The sequence below is a fragment of the Lepidothrix coronata genome, unplaced genomic scaffold (genome assembly GCF_001604755.1).
Source record: "Lepidothrix coronata isolate B3197 unplaced genomic scaffold, Lepidothrix_coronata-1.0 Scaffold32, whole genome shotgun sequence".
In the NCBI taxonomy this organism is placed as follows: Eukaryota; Metazoa; Chordata; class Aves; order Passeriformes; family Pipridae; genus Lepidothrix; species Lepidothrix coronata.
In genome coordinates, this window is record NW_016690212.1 from 54,494 (window position 1) to 71,346 (window position 16,853).

At 38.4% G+C, this 16,853-nt stretch overlaps 1 protein-coding gene across 1 annotated transcript; it reads right to left on the reverse strand.

Annotated features, from left to right (window-relative positions):
* Positions 1 to 4,266: 4,266 nt before the first annotated feature.
* Positions 4,267 to 16,828, reverse strand: CRELD2 (cysteine rich with EGF like domains 2). Its single transcript, XM_017811427.1, has 10 exons — positions 16,613 to 16,828; positions 15,574 to 15,656; positions 14,573 to 14,683; positions 12,010 to 12,101; positions 10,813 to 10,989; positions 9,502 to 9,600; positions 7,908 to 7,985; positions 7,007 to 7,102; positions 6,007 to 6,147; positions 4,267 to 4,830 (listed from the first exon to the last, which is right to left on the reverse strand). Exons 1-10 carry the CDS (start codon positions 16,793 to 16,795, stop codon positions 4,772 to 4,774), a joined length of 1,119 nt encoding a protein of 372 aa, XP_017666916.1. The 5' UTR covers positions 16,796 to 16,828; the 3' UTR covers positions 4,267 to 4,771.
* Between the last annotated feature and the right edge of the window lie 25 nt (positions 16,829 to 16,853).

Consider the following 16,853-nt stretch of genomic DNA (forward strand, 5'->3'; position numbering starts at 1 on the left):
AACACACTTAGAAATACTGACATAGCAGCCCCAAGATGTATTTAAATAATAGATAATTGTCTGAACATTAACAAGTTTAACATTCATCTTACAGTTAGTATGAAATCCAACTGTTTTCTTTCTGTTGTTTTTTTTTTTCCTTCCCTCTTGGACTTACTGTGCACTGTGAATACAGAAGAATTTAGCAAGAGAAGTGTGTTTCTCCTAGCTGTACAACTTTCCAGATACTACTCATGCAGTTCCTGCACTGGTGGATTCACTGGTAGATGTGAATCCTACATATCGAATGCTGTGATGCAAACTCAGGGACATGTGAGGATTAGGCCACGACTCTAATAAAAGCAAATCAAAAAGATGACCCTCAGTCCCAAAGAGCCCACAGTCACCTTACTGACCAAGGCTAAATTAAAAGGGTTGAATCCAACAAAAAAAGCGTCATTAAGTAGAGAGACATTTTTACCTCAGCAGCAGACCAAGCAGTGTAACCAAAGACTATTTTGCCTTCAAAGCAATAGCAGGATCATAACCCTTTACGTTAGAAGAGCAGGCCTTGGCCAGTTCAGGGATCAGCATGGGAGGAAAGCTAAGGGAGACAGTTCTGGACAGAAGGGTCCAGGGGAGTTGGTTGTTTTTCGGTGGTCACCTTCTCCAATCATGATGCGTGGGAAATCAAGGAAAGGTAGCAGGAAGCTGACAAGAATGAACAATGAGCTCTTGACTAAACTCAAGACATAAAAAACGAACACACAAGGTGGAAAGAGTGGCAAGTGACCCTAGAGGAATACAGAGCCACTCTCTCAGCTTGAAGGAATAGAGTCAAGAAAGCCCAAGCTCACTTGGAGAAGAATCGGCAAGGGATTTGAAGAGTATCGAGGGTTGCTATAGTCATGTCTGCAGCAAATGAAATTAGACAAGGTGTGAAGTTGCTAAAAAGGATGAGAATTCCATTTTGATCTAAGGAAGAAAATAAAAAAAAAGCACAGACAGTTGTTTTGAATAACCTCAGAAGATTCCTTACAGAATAGAAAAAATATAACCTTAGGAAAAAACCCACAGCAGTCTGACAGACACAGGGAAGGCAGGGGTATCAGGAACTCAGCTAGCATCTGAATTACCTAAATTATTAAGGTATTCTGCAAAACAGACTTCATTTACCCTATTTATGAATAGATGGTATTATACTTTGCAGAGAACTCAGTTCTATTACAGACATGCTGGCAATTCACATCAAAGAAAAAATTCACTATTTATGTCCCAATGTTCAGATAAAAACATTTCAGCACATACTTTGATTTCTAAGTTTAGACACTGCGGGAAGATTGTGGTATACATGCTGCATATTTCAGACTGCTTTCCTGGTCTTGTTTAGAGCTTTAATTGAAACATGCAGGTCTCCAGATTTGCTTGCTACTGGAAAGTGTTCCTGGACTTTCTGTGGATTCCAGTTATCACATACCAGAGAACCTTGCCCTTAAAGGGCAAGATAGTACTGAATAGTGTATTTCCCATTGCAAAAAGCACTTAGTCTTAGGTCAAGAAGCCCCAAAGTAGTAGCAAAACAATCTAGCAAAAGGGATGCCACTTTCACTTTGATACCACACAGTATGAAGTTTACAACATAAATAATAGGTGTGAATCTAGTAGTTCAAGGTTCACCTTGGTATTTATGACAAAAGTACCCAACTAGCACTTCACTAAGGAACAAATCTTGTTTGCTGGGTATCTTAGATGATTTCTGAAGTATTTACCAACATAGTTATATAGTTTGACACGAGACCTATAATTTCAGGTAACCTCAAGTACAACATCTTGTAGAACATAACCATATGTCCTTACAAATGCAATGAAAAATTTAACGGGAAGAGCTCGTTTTTTTAGCACTAAGCTGTTAATACATACAGTAGAATGCATTGATAGCCTGGACTGGTTTGATTAACACAAAGCACTTAACCTTCATTGTCAGTTTCTGCTAATCAGTTTAAATCCTGTTTCTCCTACCCCTCCATTCTGATTACAAAGATAACCAAGTCCAATCCCCACTTTATTCAAGGTAAAGGGGGGGAAAAGAGTAAGTTCTGTCAAAACAGTTTTTGTTCCAACCTCTAAAACAGAGCAGTAATTACAGTCTGAAGTAGTGAAAGAAGGATACAGAATAAAACAAGAGAACTAACTCTTTAGAACCTCAGCATTGAGAGGGCTTAAGGTAGTAGCATAGTATTAAATATTTATCACATACATAACTTGGTCAATATTCCTTCAGAGAAAGCTCTAACTATTTGAATTCACCTTTTTGGACCCCAAAATAACTTAATGCAGGGCAACAAGTGTCTATAATTGGTGGGCAGAGGAGGATTGAAGAAAGACTATTATTGACTTCTAATACCCAGGTAGCACATACGTATGTTTTGTAGGGAACTACACTCTGATGGTACTACTCCAATAATGGAAATATGAAAACATTGTTCACCACAACAGTTTGGTTATATCAGACTACTCTCATTACTTTTGCAGGTCAGGCTAAGAAGAGTTTCTCCTCTCTATCACCAGAGAGAAAAAACAAATAAGTTTGTGGTTTCTATCACTTCATCTCAGAGGTGAGCTTAACTAGGACAATTCACTTAGGGCTTTTTGTCCAAAGCTTTGGGGAGTGGGAAGCAAAAACTTCCACAATGTAGTTAAGAATCTCATCAAGTATCCCCCCAGAGCCCCAAATAACTTGAAAGGAACTTAGGAGTCATTAACAGAAGAGTTTAGATTTGAGACACAATTCCCTGGAGTATGAGTTGATGGTAGGTTCTAAACAGAACTGACATTTCATATTACTATCAAGAACCATTCCTACAATCACCTGCAACACCTGAGAATTAAATGTGAATGACTAACAAAGACAAGTTACACTCTTGCAAGATCCTTAAAGGCTAATACTATTTTAACTGGCTACACCTGTATGAAAAAACCCTAAAGATCCTTGATCTGTATTCCCTGTGTTCTCCAAGCTGCCTGCTTTTTCCTCCTTTTAATTTAGCACTTATTAGATACAACACCTACCCTATAACTTGCAACATATGTGGCCCATGGGCCCAGGTCTGGCAATTACAGCTGAGAAGCTGTGAAGATTTCATTCTCAGACTAGCAAGTTAAGAAATATCTAGATAAAACAGCTGAAGGCAACTGACTTACAGAAAGCTGTAACAGATACTTTAATATGACTAGGTATTTAGACTACCACACACAATATCAGCTTAGACAGTTTTTAATGTAAGAATCCAACAGAATCCTTTTCTGTAAAATATTCACATAAGTATCTATTGCACATACAAATCCTACCTGCAGTGTTCACAAACTGAACTGTGACTTAGTCTAAACAAAGAAGTCTTCAGAAGAATAGAGGTGTCTGGCCTTCACTGCTCAACAGGTCAATCCTATTTATAGCCTTTTTATTTCCCCTTACCTCAGGGTACTGTTTATAATGTCTTCATAGCCAAACCTAAGATATGCTCTTTTTAGAGCTTGTATTCTACAAGCCCTCTTTATACTCCCTGTATCCACCACCACAATGTATTCTAAGCTTTACTCACTTCCACCAGATCTTTAAACATTGAACCTGGATGGTCCTTACCTTATTTACAGCTGTGAGAGTCCTACAGAATATACCCATTTTAGCTTTTATACTTGTCTTTAACCTTAGAGACAACACATAGCAAACTGTGTTTATGCTATTCTTATAAGCTTTCCCACTGAAATGGCACAAGAGACAAGATGATAAACTGATTGTAGTATGCTTGGTTTGCAAAAGACAGAAAGCTATTATACATAGCAGTAGACTGTAGTCAAAGTCATCTATTCATCAATTTTAGAGAGTATTCACATAACAACAGTGAGCCACTGAGTGCAGGTGTTAGCCAAACCTGCTTTTCATCACTGCATAAACTAGTTTACATAGTTAATGCAACTTCTGGCAGAAAGACTTGCCTACCTGCCTTTGAAAAGCAAAGTTTGACATAATTCTTCCTTTAGAGGAGTGTGTATGAGAGGGGGATGTTGTTGGGGTTTTCTTTTTCTTTTTTTTTTCCACATATATTCCAACTGAGTGCTGGAATTCAGTGCTGAACTGAGAAATACAGTTTACAAGTTTCTGGGGTTTTGTTTTTGTGAGGGTTGTTTGGTTTTGTTTGGGGTTGGTTTTCCTTTTTTCACTGATTTAAAAGAAAAACAGACATGACAACACACAGTAAGGTATTAACATCTTAAAAATTTTAAGGCACATTCCAACAAAATAAATTTTTATTGAATGCAATATTAGGCATTCTATTTTGTTTAAAGGAACAGTGCTTCCCCCCCAAAGAGATTCCCTTTGACAGTTTCCAAAAGCTGTATTTCAGTTACAGAAATATTTCTCATTATTAGAAATATCAAACTTAAGTCTAAATTTTCCTTGAATTATGAAGTGCAATTCAATTCTTCCAAAAGATAACAGTTTTCAGTAGGCTCTAGAACAAGAAGCCTGTAAATTGTTTACGTTTGCTGGGTACAATGTTATGTTCATTCAAATTTTATACTAACCCATCTAAGTGTTGTTCTTGAAGAATTATATAAAAATGGGATTTAAGAATAAAGAAATGCAGCTTAAAGAGCAGGTCATCACCATTTAAAAAAAATCTTAATGGCAACCTGCATATTTAATACCATTTCCACAGTATGTCAGCTAGGAGAGGCTTAGTCCAATAATTTAAAACTTTAGATAGGAATGTCTTTTGGTTCTGAACGAAGATCATAAGTCATCATGTCCAGTATGTGAAGGCTCAGTTTTTTCACTCTCTACTTCCTCTCCTGTGAAGATAAATATTACAATTAGAATATAAATCTACTATTAATTATACCATATGATTTTTGACATTAGGATTTTTTTTAAGAGAAACCCAAAACTTGTTTATCAAGACCAGAGAAGCAATTTTAAGCCATACAGAAGAGCTACTTGCACCATCCTCCTAGTCTAAGCTTACTTTCTTTTTTTTTTTACCAGATGCAAACAAAATATTTCAAATAAACCAGTATTATACTGTTAGAGAAAGGGAAAAAAATCAGCACAGATATTTCTATTCTAATCTTTTGTTTTAAGCTTTTCACAGTGAATTTTCTCCTTTCCACATGACCCATCAGAAGTAGTTCTGGTATTTGAAAAAATAAGGCAAGTCTTACTCAGAGTTGTTTTCTATAGTACAAACTGCTCCATTCAGATATTAAAACAGCTTTTAAAAAAGCAGAGTGATTTTATTATATTGGGAAAAGTATAAAAACTAAGAAAAAAAACTAAGCCAATTTGTCAACTTTTCATTTTGCTTTTAGTCTCATAAAATATCAGGCCACGTTAAAAACACAGTAACTGATATCCTGAGTATCTGCACTGGAGAAGCACATAACTGATTTTAAAGGACTAATAACAGTGAGTACTGAGAGTATAAGGCATGAAGTAAGTGGCCTTGAGTATAAGGCATGAAGTAAGTGGCCTTGAGTATAAGGCATGAAGTAAGTGGCCTTGAGTAGCAACACAACACAGATCTTTACAACTTATTAGTACAAGAGCAATAAACAGTCTTGGGGATGGAATGAGGGGACGAATTAACCAAACAAGCTAAGAAATAAAAAGAAAATAAAGGTATGAAATTCAGTGTCTCTCATCTATTCTTCTACAACAGTTATTGCAAAATAATTCCAGTTTCCACTTTGGAATTGTAGATGGAGCGTGGCCTAGATGGAGTAATGAAACATTTATGAATGTAACGCTGTCTGTAATGTGTCAATAGATCCTAGAAAAAAATTGAATTTCTTGACTGAAGGTATAGTTTATGTCAAGCTAAACAGTTCCCTATTGAGAGACCACAGCTGTAGGATGGTGAGAAATTATACAGAGGAGGTTATAAGCAACTAGACCCTTAGACTCAAATAGAACTCCACGTTGTCAATGTGGCATATTTTTAAAAAAATTGTCACTGAAAAGCTACTTGCCTGGTTTTACAGTCTGAACACATGTGCCATCCTTATCTTCAAACCCTTTTGAACATACACACTTGTAACTACCTGATGTATTAACACAGTCCTGATTCTCTTTCATGCAGACCTTTTCAGGAAGGTTACATTCATCTATATCTAGAGATAGAATAGGGAAAGAAAGAGTTCACTGCTGTTTTGTTATAAAACTTACTCATGCTCAGTCATATAAAACAAAATTCTATTCAAATACAAAAAACACTGAGGAGCAGTGTTAAATCTGCTGCAACAGATTTAACTTCTGTTAAAATAATCCGATTCTTCATGCTTTAGACTGTGTTTCAAAGTAATTCAGACAGTACTGGGTTTTTTTTTGTTTTGCAGGTCTCTGTGTGGGGAAATGTACTAAGCAATTACATTTGTCACAATTAAGCAATTCCTCTTAATGTACTGAACATTTCCCCCACAGTCATTTTCTATTTATGCCATCAAAGTATAGCTAAAGGGAACAGAACCTGTAAATACTACATCATCATAGTTAATAGCTACTTAAGATTATGCATATGTTCTGCTCTTCCCCACAGAGCAAGTCTAACATCACGTTACAATTCACTATGAATGAATATCATTTGAACTTGGACATTAATGGATTAACAGAAAGGCAGCAGAATCCACACTGTGTTCCAGCTTTCTGTTACAAAATGAATAGAGATGCACACACCTGATGACATGGTAGATGACTGAAAAGAGACTCACATGGCTGTTTCCCAAACATGCTATATAATACTTTGTTCCCTTGTACAAGTGGTTCATTTTAAGCCTTGTCAAGCATATTAGCTCAGTAATACACAGAAAGTTATTACGAACATCTTTGCAGCCAGCACCAGAACGACTAGGTTCATTCTGACAGGCTTGGAAATAGAAGCACACAAACATGAACATACTTATCTGCTCCTCAGCATGGCTAACCAAGAGTGAGCTAACCAGTGGTCTACCATGTACTGCTAAATCCACCAACCTGTACACTTTTCATCTTCCTTCACATATCCAGATGCACAGGTCTTACATTTGTCAGAACCTTCTCCCGTGCAACCTACACAGCTGGCATCACATCCTAAAGGCAAAATATTTTATGAATTAGAAAAATTATGTGTCCGAGGTTTAAAATACCACCCTTAAAGCCAGACAGCTTACCCACACAAGGAATCATAGAATGGTTTGGGCTGGAAGTTGACCTTAAAAGATCATCTAGTTCTAACCCTGCTGTCATGGGAAGAGACACCTTTCACTAGACCAGGTTACTCAGAGATCCATCCAACCTGTCCTCGAACACTTCCAGGGATGGAGCATTCACAGCTTCTCTGGTTCAGTTCCCCACTACCCTCACAGCAAAGAATTTCTTCCTAGTATCTAATCTAAACCTACTTTCATTCAGTTTGAAGCCATTCCCCCTTCTTCTGTCCATTACACGCCTTTGTAAAAAGTCCCTCTCCACCTTTATTGTAGGCCCCTTTAGGTACTGAAAGGCTGCTATGAAGTCTCCCTGGAGCCTTCTCTTCTCCAGGCTGAACAATCCCAGCTCTCTCAGTCTGTCTTCATAGGAGATGTGCTCCAGTTCCTTGATCAAAGTGTTCATGGTCACATCCTCTGGACTCACTCAAGCAGGTCCATGCCTCACTTATGTTGGGGGCCCCAGAGCTGGATGCAGTACTCAAGGAGGTCTCACAAGAGCAGAGTAGGAATAACCAGAAATCTCTTGCTTTCATCATACAATAGGTCTAAAGCCTCATCCTCCCCATGGCCAGTCAGAACCAGACCACACTGTACCAAATGCCTGGCATCATGCCTTTTCTAGCATTACCTCTAGCATTAGATTAGGATTCTAAGCAGTAAAATACAACAGCAGATTAAAAAGAAACCTTTGCATGAGAAAGATCCATCTGTGTTCAAACAATACTGGTGATCTTTGCAAGGAGAAGTAGCACACTCATCTAAATCTGAAAGATAAAAAGTGACAAGTTACCTAAGAGTTTGGGATCAGATATGCAACATGTTAGACACAGAAGTTGCACAGTAACATACACTGTTTTGTTCAGCTTAAAACTACATTAAAAAAAAAAAATCAAAACTGATCCTTAGAAGATGTTTTGTGATGACACTGATGTATTAGAAATTCAAGAGCTCAAATTAAATAAACTTCCATAATACCTGCAATCCTTGTAATTTTCAAGTCAGTCATTTTCAAGTCATGCTTTATGCTTTTTATGCAAACATCATAACAAACAAGCAGACACACTACTGTTCTGGAATACTATTCTCTCCCCTACTCCTATATTACCAAGCTATTTTAAGCACTAGAAAACTTATAAAAATACACACATATACACCTCTTAGTTTACTATACAAAGCAAATTGGAGCAAACCAGGTTACGTTTAGGACCGGCCAAGTGAAACCTTCTACTGGAAAATTAAAATGTGCTAGTCTTGTGATTTCGAGGAAAGGGCACAACAATATTTAATTAAAAAAATTCAGACAAAGAAAGGCTATTTCAGTCCCCTTGCTGTCACTCTCATCCTGTTGCTGCTACTGATCCTATCATTCCTACTAATTACTCAATTGAGTTATACTTGATTAGTGGCAATGAACATTTGGAATAAAAGAGCTGTACGGAGACAATACTAAAGCATTATAAAAACGCTCTTGGAATGTTTCAATAGTTGCCTAAGCAGGCATTGCAGGAGCTGTAATTCCAAGCCCAGGTCTCACTGACACTCTGAAGAGGAAGCAGTGTTCATATAATTTCTAAGATACTGTTTCCAGGCATTATGCTAAGGATCTTTAATGGGTCAAATTCAACCAGTTAAACAGAATGTGTTACTCTCCCCTAGTGCACTCCTGCATTGGGAACATTTTTAGTATTTGCTTTTTTCCTGAAGTGTTTCATTCTTATCTCCTCACAAACCAAATTAAATGCTAAGGCAGAAACAGGTAAGAGATTAATGGAAGCACTGAGCTTGATGCCTCCTGGTATTTTTCTCCGATAATAGGAAAAGTTAGCATGCATAGCTTTTAGTGAAATGTTTGAACTCCATTACGGTTGAGCATTTATGACAATAAATATGAAGGCAATTGTGCAATTACTACAAAGTATGCAGGTAAGTTTACAAGAATCTTCCAGTAGTTGACAAAATAGCTTAAATCAAGTGCAGGGCATTGTTTAGCATTTAAACATCAGGAAAACCCATGTCTGAAAAGAAAGTGTATTCCACCAAACTAAAAAGATCTACAGTGAATAGTATGATAAAGACAACCAAAATCACCAGCAATCAATGGTGAGGAAATACTGCTTTCCTGCAACATGAAACAAGTTAGGAAGAGAGAGACTACAAAACTTGTAGAAATCTAAACTGACAGAGCTCTTCTATACAATACAGTAAAACTCAAAGTGATGTCATCTAATGTCACCGGCCATTGCTACAAAACCTGTTTGAAGTCTGCCAAGCATTACTCACCCACACAAGCTCCATCTTCATCTTTAATCCAGCCTTCTTTACAGTCTTGGCAGTCCTTGTTACTTGAACCAGTACAAGTTTTACAGGCAGTGTGGCAGGCTGAGAGTAGAGAAAATTACAACTTGAGCTTTGTTGAGAGATTCCAAGACAAAATTTGGCACACAAACTCTCAAACAAATTTATTTAGGATTCACTGAAAGCTATTATATTTTAAGAGCTTGAAACTCCCATTCACGAGATGGCATCTCCATAAAGTCAAGATTTAATTTATAAATATGCAGCTCTATCCTACCAAAACAACCGCAAAAGCCTCAAATACCCCCAAAAGCTCCTGGAAGCCAAACCTGGCAATTACAGTCATCTTCACACTGAGAAGAGCACCACACTAGTGACTAGAACTGGCAGGTCCAATTTCCAAAATATTTGGGAAGAGGAGATCAAGTAAGTAAACTTTGCTCAGCCCCTCAGGGATGGGACACCAGTTTAAATATCAGACTTTGCAGTTCTACCTAACGAATCCTCACACTACTTCATTTGCAACCAGCTATGAGAGCAGTGTGTGAAGTGATATCACTCTGAAGAGCTTCAGAAGGAAATAAACTAGAAATTCAGCTGCATATGCACTTTGTATATATATTACACACATATATAAACACACCATATATAACATATGCATGTTATATATTATAATATAAAACAAATCATACAGAAGAATTACTACACAGCCAGATTAAAAAAAGAAAAACACAATATAGAGTGTTGAAAAACAATCTTATCAGACCCTAGGATCAGGATGTAGGTTGTTGCAGAATCTCATCAGTGGTGTAAAAGCAGTTCAAAATCTGACCAATTGCAAAAGTTTACTCCTGTGACCTGACTTTGTTTCAAAATTAATCTTAGACATACCTAACTGGAATCTAAGTAGTCTACAGTACAGATCAGCTGTTTCCATGCCCATTTATTCCAGTTAAGCTTATTTGAGACCTGAGGAAAACCTAGCTTTCTAAGTAGTCCAGCATGCAATAATTTCAGCTCAAGACTTTAGCAGTACGTGGGAAGGAGAGGGACAAAGGTACATATGAATTCCGCTTCTTAAATTAAAGCAGAAAACAAAACAAACCTCAAGGGCAGCCTGGAATTGTAACTTAGCAAAACCTTAGAATTCCACCAAAGTGACTGACATGTCATTTATGCTTAAAGCTGAGGGACCAAAGTATGTTTTGTTTCTACATTTGTTACTTTAAACTGTTTCTAGTTTTCTTTACAAAAACTGAAGAAGTAACACAAAGTTATGTGTTAAGGCTCCATTACCTGTACAAACAGAATGTGTCTCATTTCTCAAGGTACTGAAGTAACCACTGGAACAGTCCAAACAAAATTCTCCTGTGTACTCCTTGTTACAGCTACATGAGCCATCTCCACCTCGGGTGCCATCACCATCACAGTGGCCATTTCCATGGCAAGGTCTTTCTGATCCACCACGACAAGCTAAAAAGGATCAAAAATACTTTTAAATGAGATGTTAAAGGAAATAACATCCTATTCTCAGACACAAGCACCTGAAGTCCCTCTCTCTTCATACAGAGTAAAATAAAATGAAAATTAATAAAAAAGAGTCACACTAAACAAAGATATAATTTCCAAAGTCTTTTCTACCCTTGAGAATAACCAAAAGGTTTGCAACAAGGGAATGTTCAGTAATATACTTAAGTATAAGAGAAACTCAAACCCGCCTCCTGGAAAGTTCGGTTATCAATTTAATTTTGGGCAAAGACCACAGCTTAGAACTTTTATTTTCCTAGCTTCTTGGATAAAGCTGGAATCTTTCCTTTTTCTGGATCTCTGAGAAGCCTGATATCTCAATGGTAAAAACCCACCAGAAATCATTTAGATCAATATAGGGAATGGGCACTTAATTTTTAACAATACATAAGAGGCCAAAGTTGATCTCTTAACACCATGCAAGGTTTTAGAGATTTATGAATTATCCAAGCTTCAGAGGCCAAAATATCTCTTTTATCACTTTTGCAAAGAACTCATTTTCATTTCCCACCTACTTTTACCCCATTTCTCTCATTGCCTTTTTAACTGATCCTCAGATGCAAATTTCTTAATTTAATTCCCCAACAGTGTCTTGGTTGTTTTACTCTTGAAACTGAAAAAGGATTCTTGTCTATGAAGCGTCTGAAAAGTCACCTAAACAACAGACTTGATGCCACAGAGAGTCTTTAAGGATGGGTCAGGTGTGGATGTAAGCATCAGATCAGATGGATTCTGCACATCTTGGTACCCTTGACAGCTTTGTACATTACTTCGTGCCCAGAAGACTTTTATTTAGGCAGGATATTCACAAGGGAGCCACTTAATTATCAGGCAGCAGGCAGGTATGCTACACAGCAGCCAGTATCTCATGCAAAATATCATACTTCATGTATTTATCCATGTCAGGAAAGATTAAAGCAAATAGGTAAAAATATCTGCTACTGAATTTTTCAGAAGAAAAATTACCAAGGCAATCAGGTCCATAAGTTCCGGCAGGACAGCAAACTTCTATTGTTTCAATGCAAAACCACTTAAACAAATCAGGATACTTCTTCTTTCTGTATATGAAAGACATTAATTTATAAACAAAAAGAACAAAGATTCTTTAAAGGCCAACTCGCACAACTGACCCAGCACAACAAAGGAGAGAAATCTATTCCACATGACAGATTAGAAACCTACTTCTTCTGAAGATGATCCTATTTCAAGAACCAATTTCTAGAAGAAGTCCTTCAACTTGAACATTTACCTGTTAAGCTACAACACAATTAACAAACTCTACCCAAGTTTTATAGTTTATATTTAAGAAAAATGTGAAATAGGAGCAACAAATAAAATCAATTCATCTTCATACATACACAACTTATTAACACCTTACTTTTAGGGAAGGTTTATATTCACTTTACAGTGTATTATTTATGTCTTCTCTTAAAGATAAATGCTGTGCCTTTATCTCAGCTATACAGAAGATAACCCAGGACAGATATTAACATTTGCTCAAAGTATTGGCAACTTGACGACAGGGTTAAAATTTCTCCTCTTTTTTAGCATTAATCAAATATTATTTTAGAAGGATTCTTTTTTTAATATTAAGAAGTTAGTTATGTGCTACTTGAGAACTAGCATACTCCCCCAGTTAACAGTGAAATCATTAGATATAATTTGGCAAGCAATTATGAGGACTACTAGGGTTCTGAATGACAATTCATAGATCTCAGTATTGTTGATGCTGAAGTCTCAAAAACTTTTTAAGAAAAGATATAGATATTCTGTAGTCTAACAAGAGTATTCAGCAACTCCCAAGGCATGTACAGCTTCTCTTTCTAAGCTATTACATCTATCCATATCAACTCTAAGGCTCAGACCCTGAAAAGTAAATTTACTGAATGCCACAGAATATCTCAGAAGGGACACATAAGGGTCATCAAGTCCAGCTCCCTGTTCCTTGCAGGACTTCCTAACACTAAATCATATGACAAGAGTGTCCTCCAGATGATTCCTGAACTCTGACAGGCTTGGTGCTGTGAGGAACGTGTTCCAGTGATCGACCACCCTTTAAATAACAACTTGTGAAAAAAAGACCTAAGGCATTTATGGACAAAGAAATTGTCTTTTGGAAACTACCACAGAAACATCTGCAAGTTAAAGAGCAAAATAAAATAATAAATTACACTCAAAAGGCCTATTAAATACAGAAACTTGCCAAACCCCAATTTTATGAATGGTTTTGTTTATTTTAGGAAGTCTACTTTGTCAAGTTTTCTAGTGTAAGACCAGTTTCTTTCAGTTCTGCAAATTTAAGCCAAATTCAAGACTCTGGGTTGCATAGCTTACGTTTCTGGAAGGCTCATTGCTCTCTGCATCTTACTGAGGGGAAGTGGAGAAGGAGGTGCTGATCCCTTATCTCTTGTACCTAGTGACAGGACACACGTGAATTGTTCACAGCTGCACCAGGGGAGGTTTAGACTGGACATTAGGAAGCATTTCTTACCAAGAAAATGCTCAAACACTGGAAGAGGCTTCCTAGAGAGGAGGTCGATGCTCCAAGTCTGTCAGTGTTTAGAGGTGTTTGGACAATGTCCTTCATAATATGCTTTAACTTTTGGTCAGCCCTGAAGTGTCAGGCAGTTGGACTAGTTGATCACTGCAGGTTCCTTCCAGCTGAAATATTCTATTCTATGCTCTGCTATTCTATTCTATTCCCTTCAAGTGACATGTTAACGTATACACAATCCTGTATAGTTAGGGAAAAGGATAAAGCATTCTTTAGGAAGAAAGTGGATTATTAAAAAGCCTTATCCAGTTACGAAACGTTATAATGGCAGTTCACCCTGCTGAATTTTAGCTAATTGGGAATGCTGAGAGTCTAAATTAGTGAAAAAATACTTAGAAGAAACATGATTACGGAAATAAAAAAACAGATATTAAAGATCTAAATGCTACACTGCCATCCTTGCACTAATTACATTTTAGACTGGTGTATGAAAAGCTTATAACAGATTTCTGTTGCAACAAAAATCACTGGTTAGCTTAAAAGGCAGATAGAAAAGTTAGCTGCAACTCTACCACTTTCAAGAGATCCGACTTCTACACTGGTTAGCATCAACTATTCTTTTGATTGCCAGAAGAACAAAACAGTTTCAGGGAAAAAAAAGCAAACAAACAAAAACCCCACAAGAATCAAAGAATTGCAGTTTTATGACAAAAGGAAACAAATAAGGGACTAAATCTCACAGTTTTCCAAAGTTAGTTTGCCTTGACACTCCACTGGCAAATGAGTACACACTGTATGAGAAGTGAGACTGGATGTTTTGGTGCAACACTGCTGGAATTGAAAATCAAAAAGAACACAGTGCAGCAGCACATGATACTAAAAGTCACTTGAACCCAGCTGTACCCAATGCCAACTCTTGATGAATAACGAAGAATTACCCATATTGCTATTGTTCAGGCACAAGATTATGTTAGTAGTTAATCCTCTTAGATAGCTTATTCACACAGAGATCTCTACCAAAAAAATTATACTTACAATTTGAACCACCATTTCTCTATATGTTCTTCATGTTCTTCTACCATGTTGTTGCATTCGAAGTTACTACTATCACACAGATTCTCTATGATTTCTACAAGACGAATTTCGCTACAAGCAGAGAAGGAAAGCTGTAAGTTTAAATTAAACATTCAACACAATTCAAGCCATGACAGAGCAGTCAGACTTCAGCCTAGAAAATTTCATCTGTTTATGGTGTGTTCTGATTTAGTTCCAAAACACAGCAAATATCAAAATAAAGAACGTTACTTCAATCAAAAAAGAAAACAGAAGAATGACCACGAGGCTCTCGTGGCTTACTTGCATTTATTATGCCTGCAGATTGTAGCTTTGATAGATTTTTAGCTTCCCAGAAAACTGGAGTGCAGTACTCTTCCCTTATGTTCAACAATAAATTTCATGTACTGTTAATATTTGATAGAAGCCCATGAAGCTCACAGTAACATCTCAATGCTCCAACTAAGATAAAAAATGAATTTGAAATTTAGGAGAAAGACATCAGATTACTTAGCTCTGTAATCAAACATAGATATAAATATACATATATATGAGTACAGTAAACTGTTTTCTGTTTGGCACTGAAATAGTGACAACTCTAGGGGGGAGATACTGCTTTAATTCTAAAACAAGTACTGCAGTACTCTGCACCTTTTATGATTATCAGTAAACTAGTGACCATTATTTAGGATTACTTTATTAGGACTTTAATGAGTAAATAGAAAAAAACTACTATGACCAATGGCAGAATTAACTTTTGTTGTTTTTAGAAACAAGACAAATAAAGGCATTAATAAGAGGTTTTAGTCTTTACTGTAATCTTTACATTACAATGTAATGTAACAGTTTAGTAATGAAGAATTTAAGGCTTGGTCAAGCAAAACTTTAGTTCAATATTTAAATTCCAGACAAACACTTGTACAGTGACATTTCATACAGTGGACACAAAACGTAGCTGAATGAGAAGTACTAAGACAGCTTACCTGGACTCATACTTTGACAGCGTCTTCTCTTCCCAAGCAGTGTTTCCACCACCAAAGTTCTTTTTAGCTGTATCTGCTAAACCCTACAAATAAAAAGTACCAAAAACTACGTAAGGTTTGTTTTTAACAAAAATTAAGGGCAATAATAAATGCTTACATAAAAATTGTGAAAAGCACCATGCAGAAACTTCAGCAAAGCTCTGAAGCTGCTGATCAAATTGCTAAGTGAAAGAAACAGCTAAGGACAAGATGAGAAGTGAGAAAGTGTATGTTACAATGTAACATGATTTAATTTTCCTAATGCATAAACAAGGCCTTGATACAGTCTCGATTTACAAAAAAACCCATACAAGTATGAAACTTTATACCCTTCTCCTTTAAGTTCTCAGAAACTTTATTATAATCAGCTGAACAGGACCGCTACTTCATCCAGCTTTGATAACGCTTAGCCCAGCCTGCGCCGTGTTGTAACTTAAACGCCCAGCGGTACAACGGGGCGATCACTCAGTTGTCCCCAGCCACAGCCAGTGCCACCAAATCACAACTCGCACAAAAAATCTCCGCAGCTGAAGTGAACCATCGAGCCCGCAGCACCCGATGCGTACCGACAGCATCAAGCACCTTGTCACAAGGCGCAGCAGCCCTTCGCTGCCCACGCCGAATGTCCTCTGTCACAGGGCTGCTGCAGGTGACAACAGGTTGGTGATGGTGTTTTCCATCAGCACTCTCCGCAAAGCCGGACACGCTCCACCTGAGCACGGCCAGCACCAAAACACTTTGGGCTGCAGAGCTGAAGAAGCTCTGCCACCCGCCCGCTTCAGCACCGCGACAGCTGCCGGAGCAGGACCCGCCGCGGCCCCGTCACTCGCCCAGGCACTGCCAGGGACGCGGCCCCGGCGGAGGCGCTCCCGGAGCGCGGCCCTCGGCGCAGAACCGGCCGGGCCAGGGACCGGCGCTGCCCTTCGGGGTGGGGCCTCCGCAGGCCCCCTGTCCCACGGCGGGGCCGCCCGACCACCCCCGGCTCGGCCCCGCCGCCCACCTGGTTGAACCTGTCCACGATGCCCCGGCAGGTGGAGCACGCCAGGCGCCGCCGCTCGCCGGCGCCGCGGGCGGGCGGCGGCAGCAGCAGTAGCAGCAGCAGGGCGAGGCAGAGCAGCACGGCCAAGGCGGCGCGGGCCGGGCGCGGCGCAGGGCCCGGGCGAGCAGAGGAGCCGGGCCCCATGGCGAGGGCTCGGTAGCCCGGGACGCGCAGCGGGGCGGCCCCAGCCGAGCCCCCTCAG

What these genes read in the sequence shown, in the direction of transcription:
- CRELD2 (XM_017811427.1), bottom strand. Translation starts at nt 16,795, where the DNA reads ATGGGGCCCGGCTCCTCTGCTCGCCCGGGCCCTGCGCCGCGCCCGGCC. An exon ending in TCGTGGACAGGTTCAACCAG is followed by an intron (nt 15,657 to 16,612) that starts GTGGGCGGCGGG and finishes TTTTATTTGTAG; the next exon opens with GGTTTAGCAGATACAGCTAA. An exon ending in GACACATTCTGTTTGTACAG is followed by an intron (nt 9,601 to 10,812) that starts GTAATGGAGCCT and finishes CTCTACTCTCAG; the next exon opens with CCTGCCACACTGCCTGTAAA.